General features: G+C 39.0%; 2 protein-coding genes across 6 annotated transcripts; one reads left to right on the top strand and one right to left on the bottom strand.

The window, feature by feature from the left end:
* Positions 1 to 4: 4 nt before the first annotated feature.
* On the top strand, positions 5 to 4,744 carry dohh (deoxyhypusine hydroxylase/monooxygenase). 2 transcript variants are annotated; one of them, XM_058639015.1, is made up of 6 exons: positions 5 to 109; positions 1,188 to 1,297; positions 1,477 to 1,644; positions 2,439 to 2,515; positions 2,873 to 3,131; positions 3,222 to 4,744. In XM_058639015.1, exons 2-6 carry the CDS (start codon positions 1,192 to 1,194, stop codon positions 3,530 to 3,532), a joined length of 921 nt encoding a protein of 306 aa, XP_058494998.1. In that variant the 5' UTR covers positions 5 to 109; positions 1,188 to 1,191; the 3' UTR covers positions 3,533 to 4,744. The 2 variants fall into 2 exon arrangements, with proteins under 2 accessions (XP_058494998.1, XP_058494999.1); XM_058639016.1 differs by having other exon boundaries at positions 10 to 109; positions 1,191 to 1,297.
* A 111-nt stretch (positions 4,745 to 4,855) lies between these two features.
* Positions 4,856 to 12,554, bottom strand: ctns (cystinosin, lysosomal cystine transporter). Of its 4 annotated transcripts, none has more exons than XM_058639010.1 (11): positions 12,472 to 12,554; positions 11,738 to 11,839; positions 11,400 to 11,478; positions 10,566 to 10,656; positions 10,282 to 10,385; positions 7,880 to 8,017; positions 7,710 to 7,809; positions 7,075 to 7,194; positions 6,584 to 6,754; positions 5,728 to 5,845; positions 4,856 to 5,170 (listed from the first exon to the last, which is right to left on the bottom strand). In XM_058639010.1, exons 2-11 carry the CDS (start codon positions 11,811 to 11,813, stop codon positions 5,019 to 5,021), a joined length of 1,149 nt encoding a protein of 382 aa, XP_058494993.1. In that variant the 5' UTR covers positions 11,814 to 11,839; positions 12,472 to 12,554; the 3' UTR covers positions 4,856 to 5,018. The 4 variants fall into 4 exon arrangements, with proteins under 4 accessions (XP_058494993.1, XP_058494995.1, XP_058494994.1 ...); XM_058639012.1 differs by having other exon boundaries at positions 12,425 to 12,504; XM_058639011.1 differs by having other exon boundaries at positions 12,419 to 12,487.
* Positions 12,555 to 13,253: the final 699 nt, after the last annotated feature.

The following is a 13,253-nucleotide window of genomic DNA, read 5'->3' as shown; positions in this document are numbered from 1 at the left end:
CCAAACTCAAGAAGTAGTAGAAGAAGAAACGGAAGTTGTCGGTAGCAGTATCGGTGCGCGTGCAGACTGTAGCTGAAGCTGACCTGAACCCGAAGTTTCACCTGTTGAGGTATTTTTGCTGTTTTGCTGTTATGCTGGTTTATGGGGTTCATGTTGTTGCTGCGTGATTGTTGAGCTGAACGTTTACCACATATTTGTTTATTTTAGCTGAGGAAGCTAACGGTTAGCTTGCGCCGGGTCAGCCTTCCGTAACTTCAGCTGGTGGACACACTGGTTTGGTTTGAAACGTGGCTTCCAAATCTGTTATGTGACCTGGGACAATGACGGACTCACTGACATAAGCCACAAATAACCTTTATGTTTTTACTCTTACAAACGTTTCTGTTTAATTACGTAGTAATAACAATGACAACAATGCTAAAAACAAACTCATTTGTGTCCACAGATGTTATCTTTTTACAATTTTATTGAAATAATTTATTAGGAATTACCCCTTTTATATGTAGTTTTCTTTTCCATTCTTAAAATAATTTTTTTGTTATTTCTGAACTTCTAAAATGTGAATATCTTCTGGTTTCTTTGCTCCATAAAACCAAGTAATCGATAAAACTGAATCTAATTTAAAACATTTGCTTACATTTTATCGATCAAACAATGACTATATTATGAAAGTAATCGTTAGGTGCAGCCCTAGTATCATTTCATTTGAAATAAAACAATACACTTAACTGATAAGATGAGTAAACAATAACATGAATGCTGGAAAAACAGAATATGAAAAAGAATAAAAATACAATCAAACAGAACAGAAAAAGCTAAGTGGCTGAGACAAACAATTACTTTCACCATCAATTCATTCATTTGTTGAATACTATTATTTTGTTGAATAATCAAGTACTTTTCTGGTCCAGATCAAAATAATGATTTCAATGATTCAGTTTTAATTATTTCTCGTTTGTACGGAGCAAAGATTGTTGCAGCCCATCAACAAAAACAGTACAAGTATCACACAAAATACCTATATTATTAAATATTATATTATTAAAATTGGGCCAAAAAATTATCAATTTTGGCATCAATTATCAGCCATTAGCTTCCCTATATGTTTATTCTTGTTTACTATATTGCTATTGAAGAAAATGTAATTGCAATACTTGTTTGACTTACATCTGTCTCTCTCTGTGTAGCAGAATGGCCAGTGTGGAGCAGGTGGACACAATAGGACAGGTTCTGGTGGACCCAGGACTGAACCTGACCCGGCGGTTCAGAGCCTTATTTACCCTGAGGAGCCTGGGAGGTAAATGTCCATACAATGTCATAACCAGAAAATTATTTTTGGGTCACCAAAAACCTTAGAGTCAATGTTTATGTTTATGTGTTTAAAATAACATTTCTCGGTTACTGTGACTGTGACAGTCAGTCGTCTCTGTGTCCGTCTTTTTAAATGGGTGAACTCATTAAAGCTGTGACTCTCAGGTGCTAAAGCTATAACTTGGATCAGTAAGGCGTTCACTGATGAGTCTGCCCTGCTGAAGCATGAGCTGGCCTACTGTCTGGGTCAGATGCAAGACAAACAGGCCATCCCCACTCTGACTGCTGTTCTCAAAGACACACAGCAGGAGCCCATGGTTCGGCATGAAGCAGGTAAATATAGACACAGCTTACTTGGCACGATGTAACTTCTGGTTTCTAAAGAACTACAATATTCTGCTTTACAGCAAATGTCATAATGTCATAGCCCTTAAACAAATGGCGTATAAAGTACCTACTTAACGTGGGCGGAGTCATCATTGCACGGCTGAGTGAAACTGCGGTGACTTCATCTTATATGCGACACACACACACACACACGAGTGACTAGTGACTTTACCAGACTTCTGTAGTTGTTGGAGATTAACCCACGTTTTTAGGATTGTTAAGTAGTTTTAACTTATCTACAATTCGGCACTGTTTGGCTTGATTTCTGTGCACACGTCTCCGGAGTACAGCCTCCTACTCCAGACTACAGTGGCAGCGGTCTGTGATTCTGCTTGCGATCAGTGGCGCTGTCCCTAAATACACCCCTCCACTTTAAAAGACTCCTGTTAAATATAGAGATTTCCCTGGTAGTTGTTGGAGATTAACCCACGTTTTTAGGATTATTAAATAGTTTTAAGTGATCAGCGCTGTTTGGCTTGATTTGTGAGTGGGACGTCTCTTCCTGTGACGGGACTCTGGCCAGTCAGCGGCCAGCAGTCTGACCAATCATCGCATAGTACCTGCTTAAGCACGCTTGGAACCTCGCCGTTCCAAGCATGCTAAAAAGCGTGCTAAAAATAGTACCTGTTACCAGGTACTATGCTAGTAGAAACAGTACTTAAACCGTGGCGTGGCGTGGCATGGTGTGGCGATTATATCCGGTGGAACTGCGCCATAACTGGTTGTGTCTGTGTTTGTAGGGGAGGCTCTAGGAGCGATTGGTGATCCTGTGGTTCTGGATCTACTGAAAGAGTACAGCCAGGACCCGGTCATTGAGGTAAGAACTTCATACGAAAAGCCCCTCCTTACTTAACTTGTTCTCCTCAGTCTGGAGTTCCACACAAATGTCCCTCAGCATTTTTATTCCATTCCTATTGCATTTCATCTATAAAACATCTGTTTTTCGTGAATTAATGAGATACTTGAGAAGCTTCTGTTTCCTTCTTTAGAACTTGACTTGAATCAAACATGTCCTAATTGTTCCAGGTTTACTTTTTAAAGGGTTTGAGACGTTGACCAAAAAATTGGTAGTTTAGTGTAGTTGTATCAATACCACTGATTCAAAAAAGCATCCAACTTGAGTCGTTTGTGGCAAGAAGGCGGTTGATAAATGTTGTGTCCCTGTCCCCGTCAGGTTGCAGAGACGTGTCAGTTGGCTGTTCGTCGCTTGGAGTGGCTGCAGAATGGAGGAGAGAAACAGTTGGAAGAAGAGAAGAGCACGGATAAGAATCCATACCTCTCTGTAGACCCTGCTCCTCCTGCAGCGAGCAAGAGTGTCTCAGAGCTCCGCTCCATACTCCTCGACGAGACTCTGCCACTGTTTGAACGCTACCGCGCCATGTTTGCCCTGCGTAACCTGGGCAGTGAGGACGCCGTCCTGGCACTGGGAGATGGTAAGATCATCGTGTTACAAACAATATGGAGCATTTCTGATAAATGTGGGTTCTGAGTGACAGTTGGCTAAAAAACACATTTGTCTCCAGGCCTGCAGTGCTCGAGTGCTCTGTTCCGTCACGAGATCGGCTACGTCCTGGGTCAGATGCAGCACCCGGCAGCCGTCCCGTCCCTGAGCGCAGCCCTGGAGCGTCCCGAAGAGAACCCCATGGTCCGACACGAGGCGGCAGAGGCCCTGGGCTCCATCGGCAAAGACGACTGTCTGACCGTGCTGCAGCGTTACCGTGAAGATGAAGAACGTGTCGTCAAGGAGAGCTGCGAGGTGGCTCTGGACATGCTGGAGTACGAGAACAGTGAACAGTTCCAGTACGCAGACGAGCTGGTCAGGCTACAGGGTTAACGCTGGGGGACTTTGACTCTGATCCCTCGGACAATTCAGCGCTTTGTTTTTGAAATTGCTGAAGCTTTATAGTATGAAATATGTGGGGAAAAGGAAAAGCTACAATTATAACAAGAGTGAGCTCGTAGAGGTTTGGGATGAGGGTGTTTCTGTCACAGGACTTTGTTTTCTTTCATCTCAAAGATTCTGCTGCATTCAGATGAGGAAAAGTCATCCTAATTTTGTTGTTTGGTTTTGTTTTGTTTTTTTGTCTAATGTAATTTCCCCAACAAATCCATTTGACGATAGTATCTTTACACTGTTTATGTTGTGTAACAGCTCATTGTTAATTTAACACCACTGTTTTCTGTGCCTCCACGCATTTATTTTCTTTTAAACTTTTATGCCAAATTTCCTTTTTGTTTGTTTTTTTCCTCTGGAGTTGTATGTGACTGGAAATAATACAGTATACTATATAGACCAGTTGGAGGGAATATTCAATTCCTTTAAAATGTAATGTTGTAAAGATTGGAGAGGAGAAAAGCATCACAGAAGCACTGCAGAAAAAGCCTAAACATGACTCTGATCAGGATAAGAGAGCTATGAAGAAAATGTCACTCACCCAGGTTGAAAGACCAGAAACACCTGATAAGTTCCTGCACTGAGGATGTTTTAAACAACTGGGACCTGGAGGTTATGTTTGCTTACATAACCAAACAAAAACATGATATAAATATTGTTATTCTATGTACAGACCACTGTATTGATCCCCTTAGGGAAATTATTTTTCTGCATTTGACCCATCCTAGAATTAGGAGCAGTGGGCTGCCACACTGAGGAACGCCCGGGGAGCAATGAGGGTTGGGTACCTTGCTCAGGGGTACCCCAGCCCTTTTGACCTGGTGGAGACTGGTGACCTTCCCGTTACAAGCCAAGTTCCCTTTTCACTTGGCCACGGGCTGCCAACAGCTGAATGGGTTTGATGGAGCTGCTTTACTGTAACACCCTCCTCACTATGTCTTAAAACGAGGGCTGCAACAATTTGAATGATTAAGAGTTAAGAATTTCGATAAAAATCAATTCCAAAAAGATTGAGGTTGGAGTCATGATTTTAATCTCAAATTTGTCTCAGAATTCTTTAATCTCAGAATTAAGTTGTTTTTTTTTTTTGTTTTTTTTTTAAATCAGACTCTGGAGGATTCGGTGAAAAATAAAAATAAAATAAACACCTCATCTCGTCTATTAAATCTTTAGCAATCACAAAAACAACCGTCATCTTAAATGTGATAGAGTTTATTATTTTAAAAAAGTGTTAACATTGATACATCATTTATTTTTCCCCTCCCCTTTTCACCTTCCATAATCAAAAAATATTAATAAATCCATTAAAAAAATTAATGATTGTGATGAGAGCTGCTGTAGCTCCTCCTGGTCCGTCTCCACAGACATGAATCATTCATGTGTTCATCACCTGTGTAGTTGCTCTGGTCCTGTGTATCCTGCTGAGTCAGTGTTCCGTTTCCAGGACTGGGAGCCTGTTGTAGGTGGATGAATGTCTGTAGAGGCAATAGTGCTGAGTCATGAAGATGATGTCGAACACCACGGAGAAAAGGCCCAGACCGAACTTGGTAGGGTCACCAAATATCAGCCTCCACTCGTCTGAGGAGACACAGAAAGACACTGCAACATTACCACCTTCTCTACTTAAGAAGCAGCTTAAAACACAGACACTCAATCAGCAGAAAGAGTAAATAAGTCAACAATAACTTAAGATAATTTTTAGCTCACAGGGACACAGGAGCTGCTGGTCTAACTGCTGCCTCGTGGGGTCACTTTGTGTCACTAACATAAATCTGAACTCAGCTTTTCAAACACCGAATTCACAAAAGTAAGACATTTGAGCATAGAGTTAAGAGGCAGCAGTAGATAAACAACCACTGCGTGCTGTGGTGTAAAAATCCATGATTTTCTCTATGGGTTTTGGTGCAGGGTTTACAAAGTGACAAAAACTTCACTTTCCAGTCAGACAAGGCAAATATAATCAACAAATATAATCAACTACGATCGCAAACCTGTTAAAAAGATAATGTCATGTTCCTGTGTGAGTGACAGTTGAACAAATACAGTAAAACCTGCAGAGACTGTATAATCAGGAGTAACAGGTTTTTGTTAGTGTGTGTCAACGTGGTAACTAAGACAAGTATGACAGTGATTACCATTGTTGTACGACTGTAAAAGCATCTGTAGGATACTAAGGATTCCTCCTGTGAAGTCCAACATCACATTACCAATACTCCAGCCCTCAGTGCTCTGTCTCCTGTAGTTCATATACGCCTGTAAACACACACACACACACACAGATTAACTTTCTGGACGTCATGTGTTTGTTGGCAGAAAAAGCTTATGTAAATATGAACAGCACTTTCTGTTCCCAGCTTTAAAAAGTTCACCATGGACTTTTAATCTACAAAGACTGAGAAATAGATCACATTATCTGACAGACTGAATATACAGTATAACAAAATAAATACAATAAAGAAAACCGTCAGAATTCTATGATTAAAGAACACCGAGGGAAAAAAAAAATCTAAATTCTCAGATTAAAAAAATACTAAAATATAAAAAATCCTAATTCTGAGATAAACAAAAAAAATACTCAGGAAGAAAAATCTGAATTCCAAGAAAAAAAGAATCTGAATTCTGAGGAAAACAATCTGAATTCTGAGATTAAAATCTATTTTTTAGATTTCTGAGGAAAAAAGTCAGAATTGTGATTTAAAAAATAAAAGCCAGAACTCTGAGATTTATTCACGTGGCCCAAATGCACTTCCATAACTACATATCACATTAAAGCGTATACAATATGATGCTTACACTGCCCCCTGGCACCTAGCAAGAGTATGGAAACCGCTGGAGAGGATATTAATCAAGACCTGTCGCACTTTTCTGATAAACTGTCCCTTGTTCTACTCCAGAGAACATTTACACATCACAATAAAAGCATTAAATCAATAAATAAAACACATACAGTTACACTGTATAATTGTGTGTGTGTGTGTGTGTGTGTTTTACCTGTGGCACATATTTAACCAGAGTGATGGCCAGTTTAATGTAGGAGAAATAGTAGAGATAATCCAACCAGCTGATCTTTTTAGCCACAGCCACAAACAAACTGACCAGAGCAAACGTCCATGCAACGAGCAGCAGGAACCGAGCCGTCCACGAGATCTTCTGACCACCTCTCTGTAGAGACACACACAGATGACAGAGAGACATACACAGAGACACACGCAGAGACACACACTCTAGGTCAAACACACCAGGTTGTTTTATCACTTTCCTCTTTGGTTTCACATGTACACACATATATTTATATGTATATGTATATATACACATACATATATACATATACATATATATATATATACACACATACATACATATACTCTCACATTATATGATGTTGTATATTTGCTGCGTCCCTCATCTCTCAGACCTGACAGAGGGAGTGTTTGTGTGTATACAGCAGCAGAGCAGGGACATTAACAGTGGATGTCACTCACCTCATACACAGCAGCCTGGCAGGCGTAAACCACACACAGCAGCACAGCATGAAGACTGAAGAAGACGTCACTGGCAGCGACAGGGTTAATTCCATTTGGATTCTGCTGTATAAACTCCTCCTGTGCACACACACGTTTGACATTCATGACTTGAGGGGACATTGCATTGACTTACATTCATTTTCAAAATTCAACGTGAAGTAAACACTGACCTCTCGACCTTTTACTACTTGTTTCATGCTACTGCTTTTATATAAAATACGTAGTATTTTCCTGGACATAAAAGTTCCTGGAAATGTTGGTGAAAAAAGTTTACCTAAAGTTTTTTTCCTTATATATTTTGTCCATTGATATAATCTGAAGAATTTACACAAAAGGATATTGACTAATTATCGTTAAATTCCCCCCAAAAATAGAGATATTTTTTAATACAATTGGTGCTCTTGGGCTCCTCCCCCATTTTCCTTTCACAACAACTGGCCTAGGCAGATGATCAGTTCAGTTTCCTACACGACATGTAAACTGAATCTCTCACCGTATGGTTTCTGCTTTACTAAGTAAATATCAGATAACATACGCCATACAAATAAAGTTTGATTTGATCGAGTGTTGTTTAAAGAGTAGGAGGAAGTTACCTGTATATACGGAACCCAGAACAGCCCGATATTAAAGACACTGTACGCAATGAAGCCAGTCAGGTTCAGGGCCAGGAAGTCAAAGTTCAGGCCTACAACACTGGAAACAAAACAAACACGTGTTATTAAGAAAAAGAATGCGGAGCAGAGGTCGAGAGAAAGAAAACTACCTTTTCCTCCTCCAGTTCTCCCAGGCTTGTGGGTAGAATGACACCGACCAGGCCAGGAAGTAAATCCAGCCGATGATCTCACTGACCACAAAGAGGATTTTGCTGTGGATGACCATGAAGCGGATCCTGACGGACGGACTGCAGGAGAGAGAGAGGGAGAGAATCAGGTCTATGTGTATGTAAACAAACAAACAAACAAACAAACAAACATTAGCTCTTATTTGCTATATCATGTCTTGCACTTTTAACACGTGTTCATATGCAAACTGCAAGGGAGGGGGTGTAACTACAAGTGGGTGGGACTTCAAGTTCACCACACAAGCAGTGTTGTAATGTAATGAAGTATAAATACTTTGTTACAGTACTACTACTGTAAGTACGAAATTCATACATTTCTATACTTTACTCTACTATATTTCTAGCGTACTTTTACTCTACTATATTTCCTCTTACTCTTTATTACTCGTTACTATTATGGTCTGTATTTATATAGAGCTTTTCTAGTCTTGATGAACTGCTTTACACTAGTTTTCACCCATTCACACATCTTTCATACACATTCACATGCTGCAACATGGGCTTTAGTGTCTTTGCTCAAGGACATATATAGACGAGCAGAGGCAGGAATTGAACCAACAACCCTCCAGTTGAAAGAGAACTCACTCACTTACACTGTCACACACTTACACTCAGACACCCACTGGCCGTTTCTCAATACTCAAGTAAGCAAGTATGTACTTGCTTACTTCGGAAGTATATACTTGAGAAGTACGCTGGGAGTATATACTTGCCAAGTACGGGAGTACACAAGTATGCAAGTACAGTATGTATGTATTGTTCTGCTGTTTGAATGGTGGCTGGCGCCAAGTGCTGCAGCCTCATTACCGCCACCTACGGTGTTGATAAATGAACATATGAAATACTTTTAATAAATGCATATATATGTTGTTATTATTTTTACATTTTAAATATTTAACTTTATTAATTTATTAAATATACAATCCAAATAATACAATGTGGAAAATAGATATATTACAGCATTGTAGAGTAGTATATATATATATATATATATATATATATATATATATATATATATATATATATATGTGTACAAATATACTACTCTACATTCTATACTATACATATCTAATATTTACATATTATATTTAAATACAGATACAATGACCGTGCGACTTTAATATAAATCTAACATTCAAAGTTAAAATAAATAAAACATTAATAATATACAAACTTTCAAACTGTCAGGTCAAAACGTTTCCATTAAAAACAAAATAACACGTCAACAACAAATCTATGGATCACACCGAGCATCTAATGACAGCGACGTCTGAGCCAGCGGATCATTTCATCAGGACAGGCCGAGGTAACGCTGCTCTGTGCCGGGCACAGTGAGCGCCGAGCGCCCGCAGAGGCGGAGCTGATCACCTCCGACAAACGTCGCTGCCAAACTATAAATACGTCATATCTTCATACACAAACCACATGTTTGAATTCTATATGACTCATTTCTCGCCTCAAATGATGTTAAAACTTTGTTCCGGGACACAGAAAAATATTTATTTCACATTTATATTTCTATTATCTGCTGCTATGCTCCGCCGAAATGTATTCTGGGATACATGGCCATCGCAAGTACGCTTAAGTCACCTCCGATGCATACTTGGTAAAAATGGGCGGAGCGAGAACACTTCCGGGTTTGAGAACCGTCCTCGCTGTTCGCTTACTTGAGAATTGGAACAGCACTTGGACTGAGGCTGATGACGTTTTCACAAGTACGGAGTGCGCAAGTACGCACAAGTATGGATATTGAGAAACGGCCACTGACTCACACTCACTGTCTTACAACTGATTCGAATGATTCAGTTGCACCCAAAAGACATGCTTTACAAGTCACTAGTTTGTGCGTTTGTGTCGTGTATGAAAAGCAGATGTGCTATGATGACTCTGCCCACGTTGAGGAGGAGCTATGAAGTCATGGAAAACGACATGTCTGATACCAAACTGAGCAGTGCTAGAACTGTATAATGGAAAAGCACTTGAAATACGACCACCGGAGCAGTTGGTTGGATTATCTCTATCGCAGTTACAAAAAAGTGCCCAGTGTTTGTGACATGATTGAAATCGACTACAGCTCGACTTAATTGTGTGTTAAACTGTCATGGATATGAATTAATCTGTGTCACAGACTGCTGAGGTCTTAACATAACATAATCTAATTTTTCACAGACTGTTGACTGACTCGTCAAGCTCATGTATTTTTGGATTATTGCTCAGACTGTGCATGCGTGAACCCGTCTATCAGGTATCAAAGCTCAAATTTAACCTACAATGGACAACTGAAGAAGACTATGACCTGGACGACCTTCCACTCAGACAGTTACCTGTTGAAGTCTGTGTTGTTGCTGAGCAGGTGCGTGGTCACCTGACCCACGCTATGAGCCGCCACGTTGAAACTGACCGAGGTCGTCTCGGCTGGCAACAGCACCTGCACAAATAATACTTTGTGTTTTTGATAATGTTTATTATGATTCTGGATATATTTCCTACTTTTAACCCATCATTTTGCACTAATTCTCCTCATTTATCATTATTTTATTTTTATTAGTAAGAAACACACAGATTCCAGGATTTACTACATATAATCGTAGTTAGTGATGATGTTTACCTGCTCAGGCACTGTAATCACGTACGAGGAATTGGAATTGGAGGTGGACGTGATGTTGAGCTCAATCACAGCTGACAGGTTGAGAGGGGAACTGGACAAGGACAAAGACATTCATTCAGAACAACACTGGTCATCACAGATGCTTTTACAAACAAAAAAACAACATCTGAAGCTTCAGAAACAGTATCCTTCAATCCTGCGACTGAAGAAGCTCCAGAACCTGGATTCCTGAATTTCACAATATAAGACGCTCCAGAACCAGGATATTTTGGTTCCACAATCAAAGAATCTACAGAACCAGGATTTTTCCGTTCCTCAACATAAGGTCTAGAACCAGGATTCCAGTAAGTTTGTACTTTATATTGGAAACAACTTTAACATTTAAACTTTAAACATTAACAGCACTTTACTCTTCTGCCCAATAAACACTGCTTGCTCATCTGAAAACTTAGTGACACATAAAGCCCTGACCAAGTTATCGCACTCACTCGTGTTATTATGTCACATGGACCAATGAGCAGCAGCCATGTGACCCACAGGGGTCAGCGTGGAGGTCAAAGTGTGATTGACTGAATGAATTGCTGTTTTGCCTGACCACCTAATATTCCTTTATTAACATTTATTATGTGGAGCTGGGTCAGGTCTACAAACTGAGCATCTTTTGAGTTTTGATGCCAACTGAAGGCGACAGTTTCTCCAACACAATTGGAAGAGAAAGGTGAGGCACATGTACCTTTAACTGTTGTGTGTGAGTATATTTGTAGAGCTCCTCTACCCCCTTCAAATATTCTACGACCGAAATATTGACCACAGCCAGGCAGTTTCTACGGTTACCTGGAGGTAATGGAGATGTTGGCTTCAGAGTGTTGCTCCAATGTGATGGCATCAGGAGCAAACAAATACACTCTGGACTCTGGAAGAGAAACTCCACAATGAGGTTTAGCATCATCTTCATCATAATAAGACACGTTTAACTCTTATTTTAAATAACAATTCTTCTTCAGTTGCAGAAGTGAAGAAGCTCCAGAACCTCAATACTTCACTTGCATAGCTGAGGTAACTCCAGAACCAAGATTATTTGGTTCTGCAACCAAAGAAGCTCCAGAACCAGGATTGAAGTATCACATTAACTTTAAATAATCAGTAAATATAGTATTTATAAAGTTAGTCACCAGAGATGTTGGGCAGAGTCCACAACAGCAGCAGCAGCAGCTGAGCAGAGAAACAGCGCTGGGCCAAAGCAGTCATCTCTGCAGAATGACAGACGCTGCAGCCTGAAAGACACACACAACCACATCATAGATTAAATTAAATTAAATTAAATTAAATTAAATTAAATTAAATTAAACAAATTATATTCAACGGGAAGTTGAATAGAATTTGGAAGTTTCACCCACATGGAAATTCAGGTTTCAGTAGTGAAAAAATAAGGAAGATATGACGTAGAAAATATTAACGACAGTGCAAATCAAATTTAAATGATAATTAATTTTAAGTTAAATTATACTAATAATATATTATATTACACACACAGAAATATCTGTCATTAAAATACATGTAGGGAAAATGTAACTGCTGTAGCAGGAGAAAACAGGATAAAGGCAGTTTTTAGGAGAAAAATATTTAAAACATTTTCTGTGTCTTTACATGAGCAGAAGAATCTAAACTTTAGATTCTTCTGCTCATTTAGATTCTAAACATACCGACCGTTAGCGAACAATTCTGGCTCAAATTAACGCATTTAACGAGTCGTTCGTTTCACAAACGCTGCGTTTTGAATGACACGTTTAAAAACAAGCGGCAAAAAATTTAAACTAAACAAATCGATCATATAAAAACGATTAAAGTTGTACATTTACGTTGCCTGTGTCAGAAATCAGCCAGCAAACATTTATTATCAACTCACAGCAGCTGTGTCGTTTACGCTACTTCCTCATTGGTCACGAGGACGAGTTTTTTCTTCTTTTGCTGCTTCCTCGCTGCTTGCTGTCACGAAACAACAGCGCCACCAGGCGGTCTGAAAAATTTCAAGCTAAAGCCGCCCATAAATACGATATAATATTGAAATAATAATAATAATAATACAGTATAGTATAATAAAATATAGAAGATTATGAATACATAACTATAATAATATGAATTATAATATGAAAAATATTAAATAATGTATTTTAATAGCATTTACTGTTAATTTAATGGCCATACCTCAATATATTTATAAGTTTTTTTATATTGTACATTCACAGATGTTAAAATACATTATTATTATTATTACTATAAAATATTGCCTTTACATCTTTGAATAATAAAGGACTATAATATCTTAATACAGTTTTAATCATGACTATCAGATCAGGTGAGTTCTATCTGCTGGCCGTAAATTTCTCTGTTTTCTGACTTGTGATGGACACTGTTTGTTTTTGTTGAAAATTAAAACAATTTAAATCCATTTAAAGCATGGGTCTCACCCTTTGAGTCCGAGTCAGTCACATGAGCTCAAACTTATATTATGATATATTTGTGACTATATTTCACAGTATTCTGAAATAAAAGTGCTTATTTTATATAAAAATGATGGAAAAGGATTCAATAACGAACACATATGCAGAGAAATAGGTCATAAATAAGGGACACACACGTGGGCCTCGAGTTTGACACCTCTGACCTACGGGTTCATGGGAGTAAAGA

Source organism: Solea solea, chromosome 9, assembly GCF_958295425.1.
Source record: "Solea solea chromosome 9, fSolSol10.1, whole genome shotgun sequence".
In the NCBI taxonomy this organism is placed as follows: Eukaryota; Metazoa; Chordata; class Actinopteri; order Pleuronectiformes; family Soleidae; genus Solea; species Solea solea.
This window is presented reverse-complemented; position numbering and strand designations above follow the sequence as displayed.

Bases quoted from the DNA above. Each gene is read 5' to 3' on its own strand.
- ctns (XM_058639010.1), bottom strand. From the start codon at position 11,813: ATGACTGCTTTGGCCCAGCGCTGTTTCTCTGCTCAGCTGCTGCTGCTG. The intron at 6,755-7,074 runs GTGAGTGACATC...GTGTCTCTACAG, and splicing joins GCCAGGCTGCTGTGTATGAG to AGAGGTGGTCAGAAGATCTC. The intron at 5,846-6,583 runs GTAAAACACACA...GTGTGTTTACAG, and splicing joins TGGTTAAATATGTGCCACAG to GCGTATATGAACTACAGGAG.
- dohh (XM_058639015.1), top strand. From the start codon at position 1,192: ATGGCCAGTGTGGAGCAGGTGGACACAATAGGACAGGTTCTGGTGGAC. The intron at 1,645-2,438 runs GTAAATATAGAC...CTGTGTTTGTAG, and splicing joins CATGGTTCGGCATGAAGCAG to GGGAGGCTCTAGGAGCGATT. The intron at 3,132-3,221 runs GTAAGATCATCG...ATTTGTCTCCAG, and splicing joins CGTCCTGGCACTGGGAGATG to GCCTGCAGTGCTCGAGTGCT.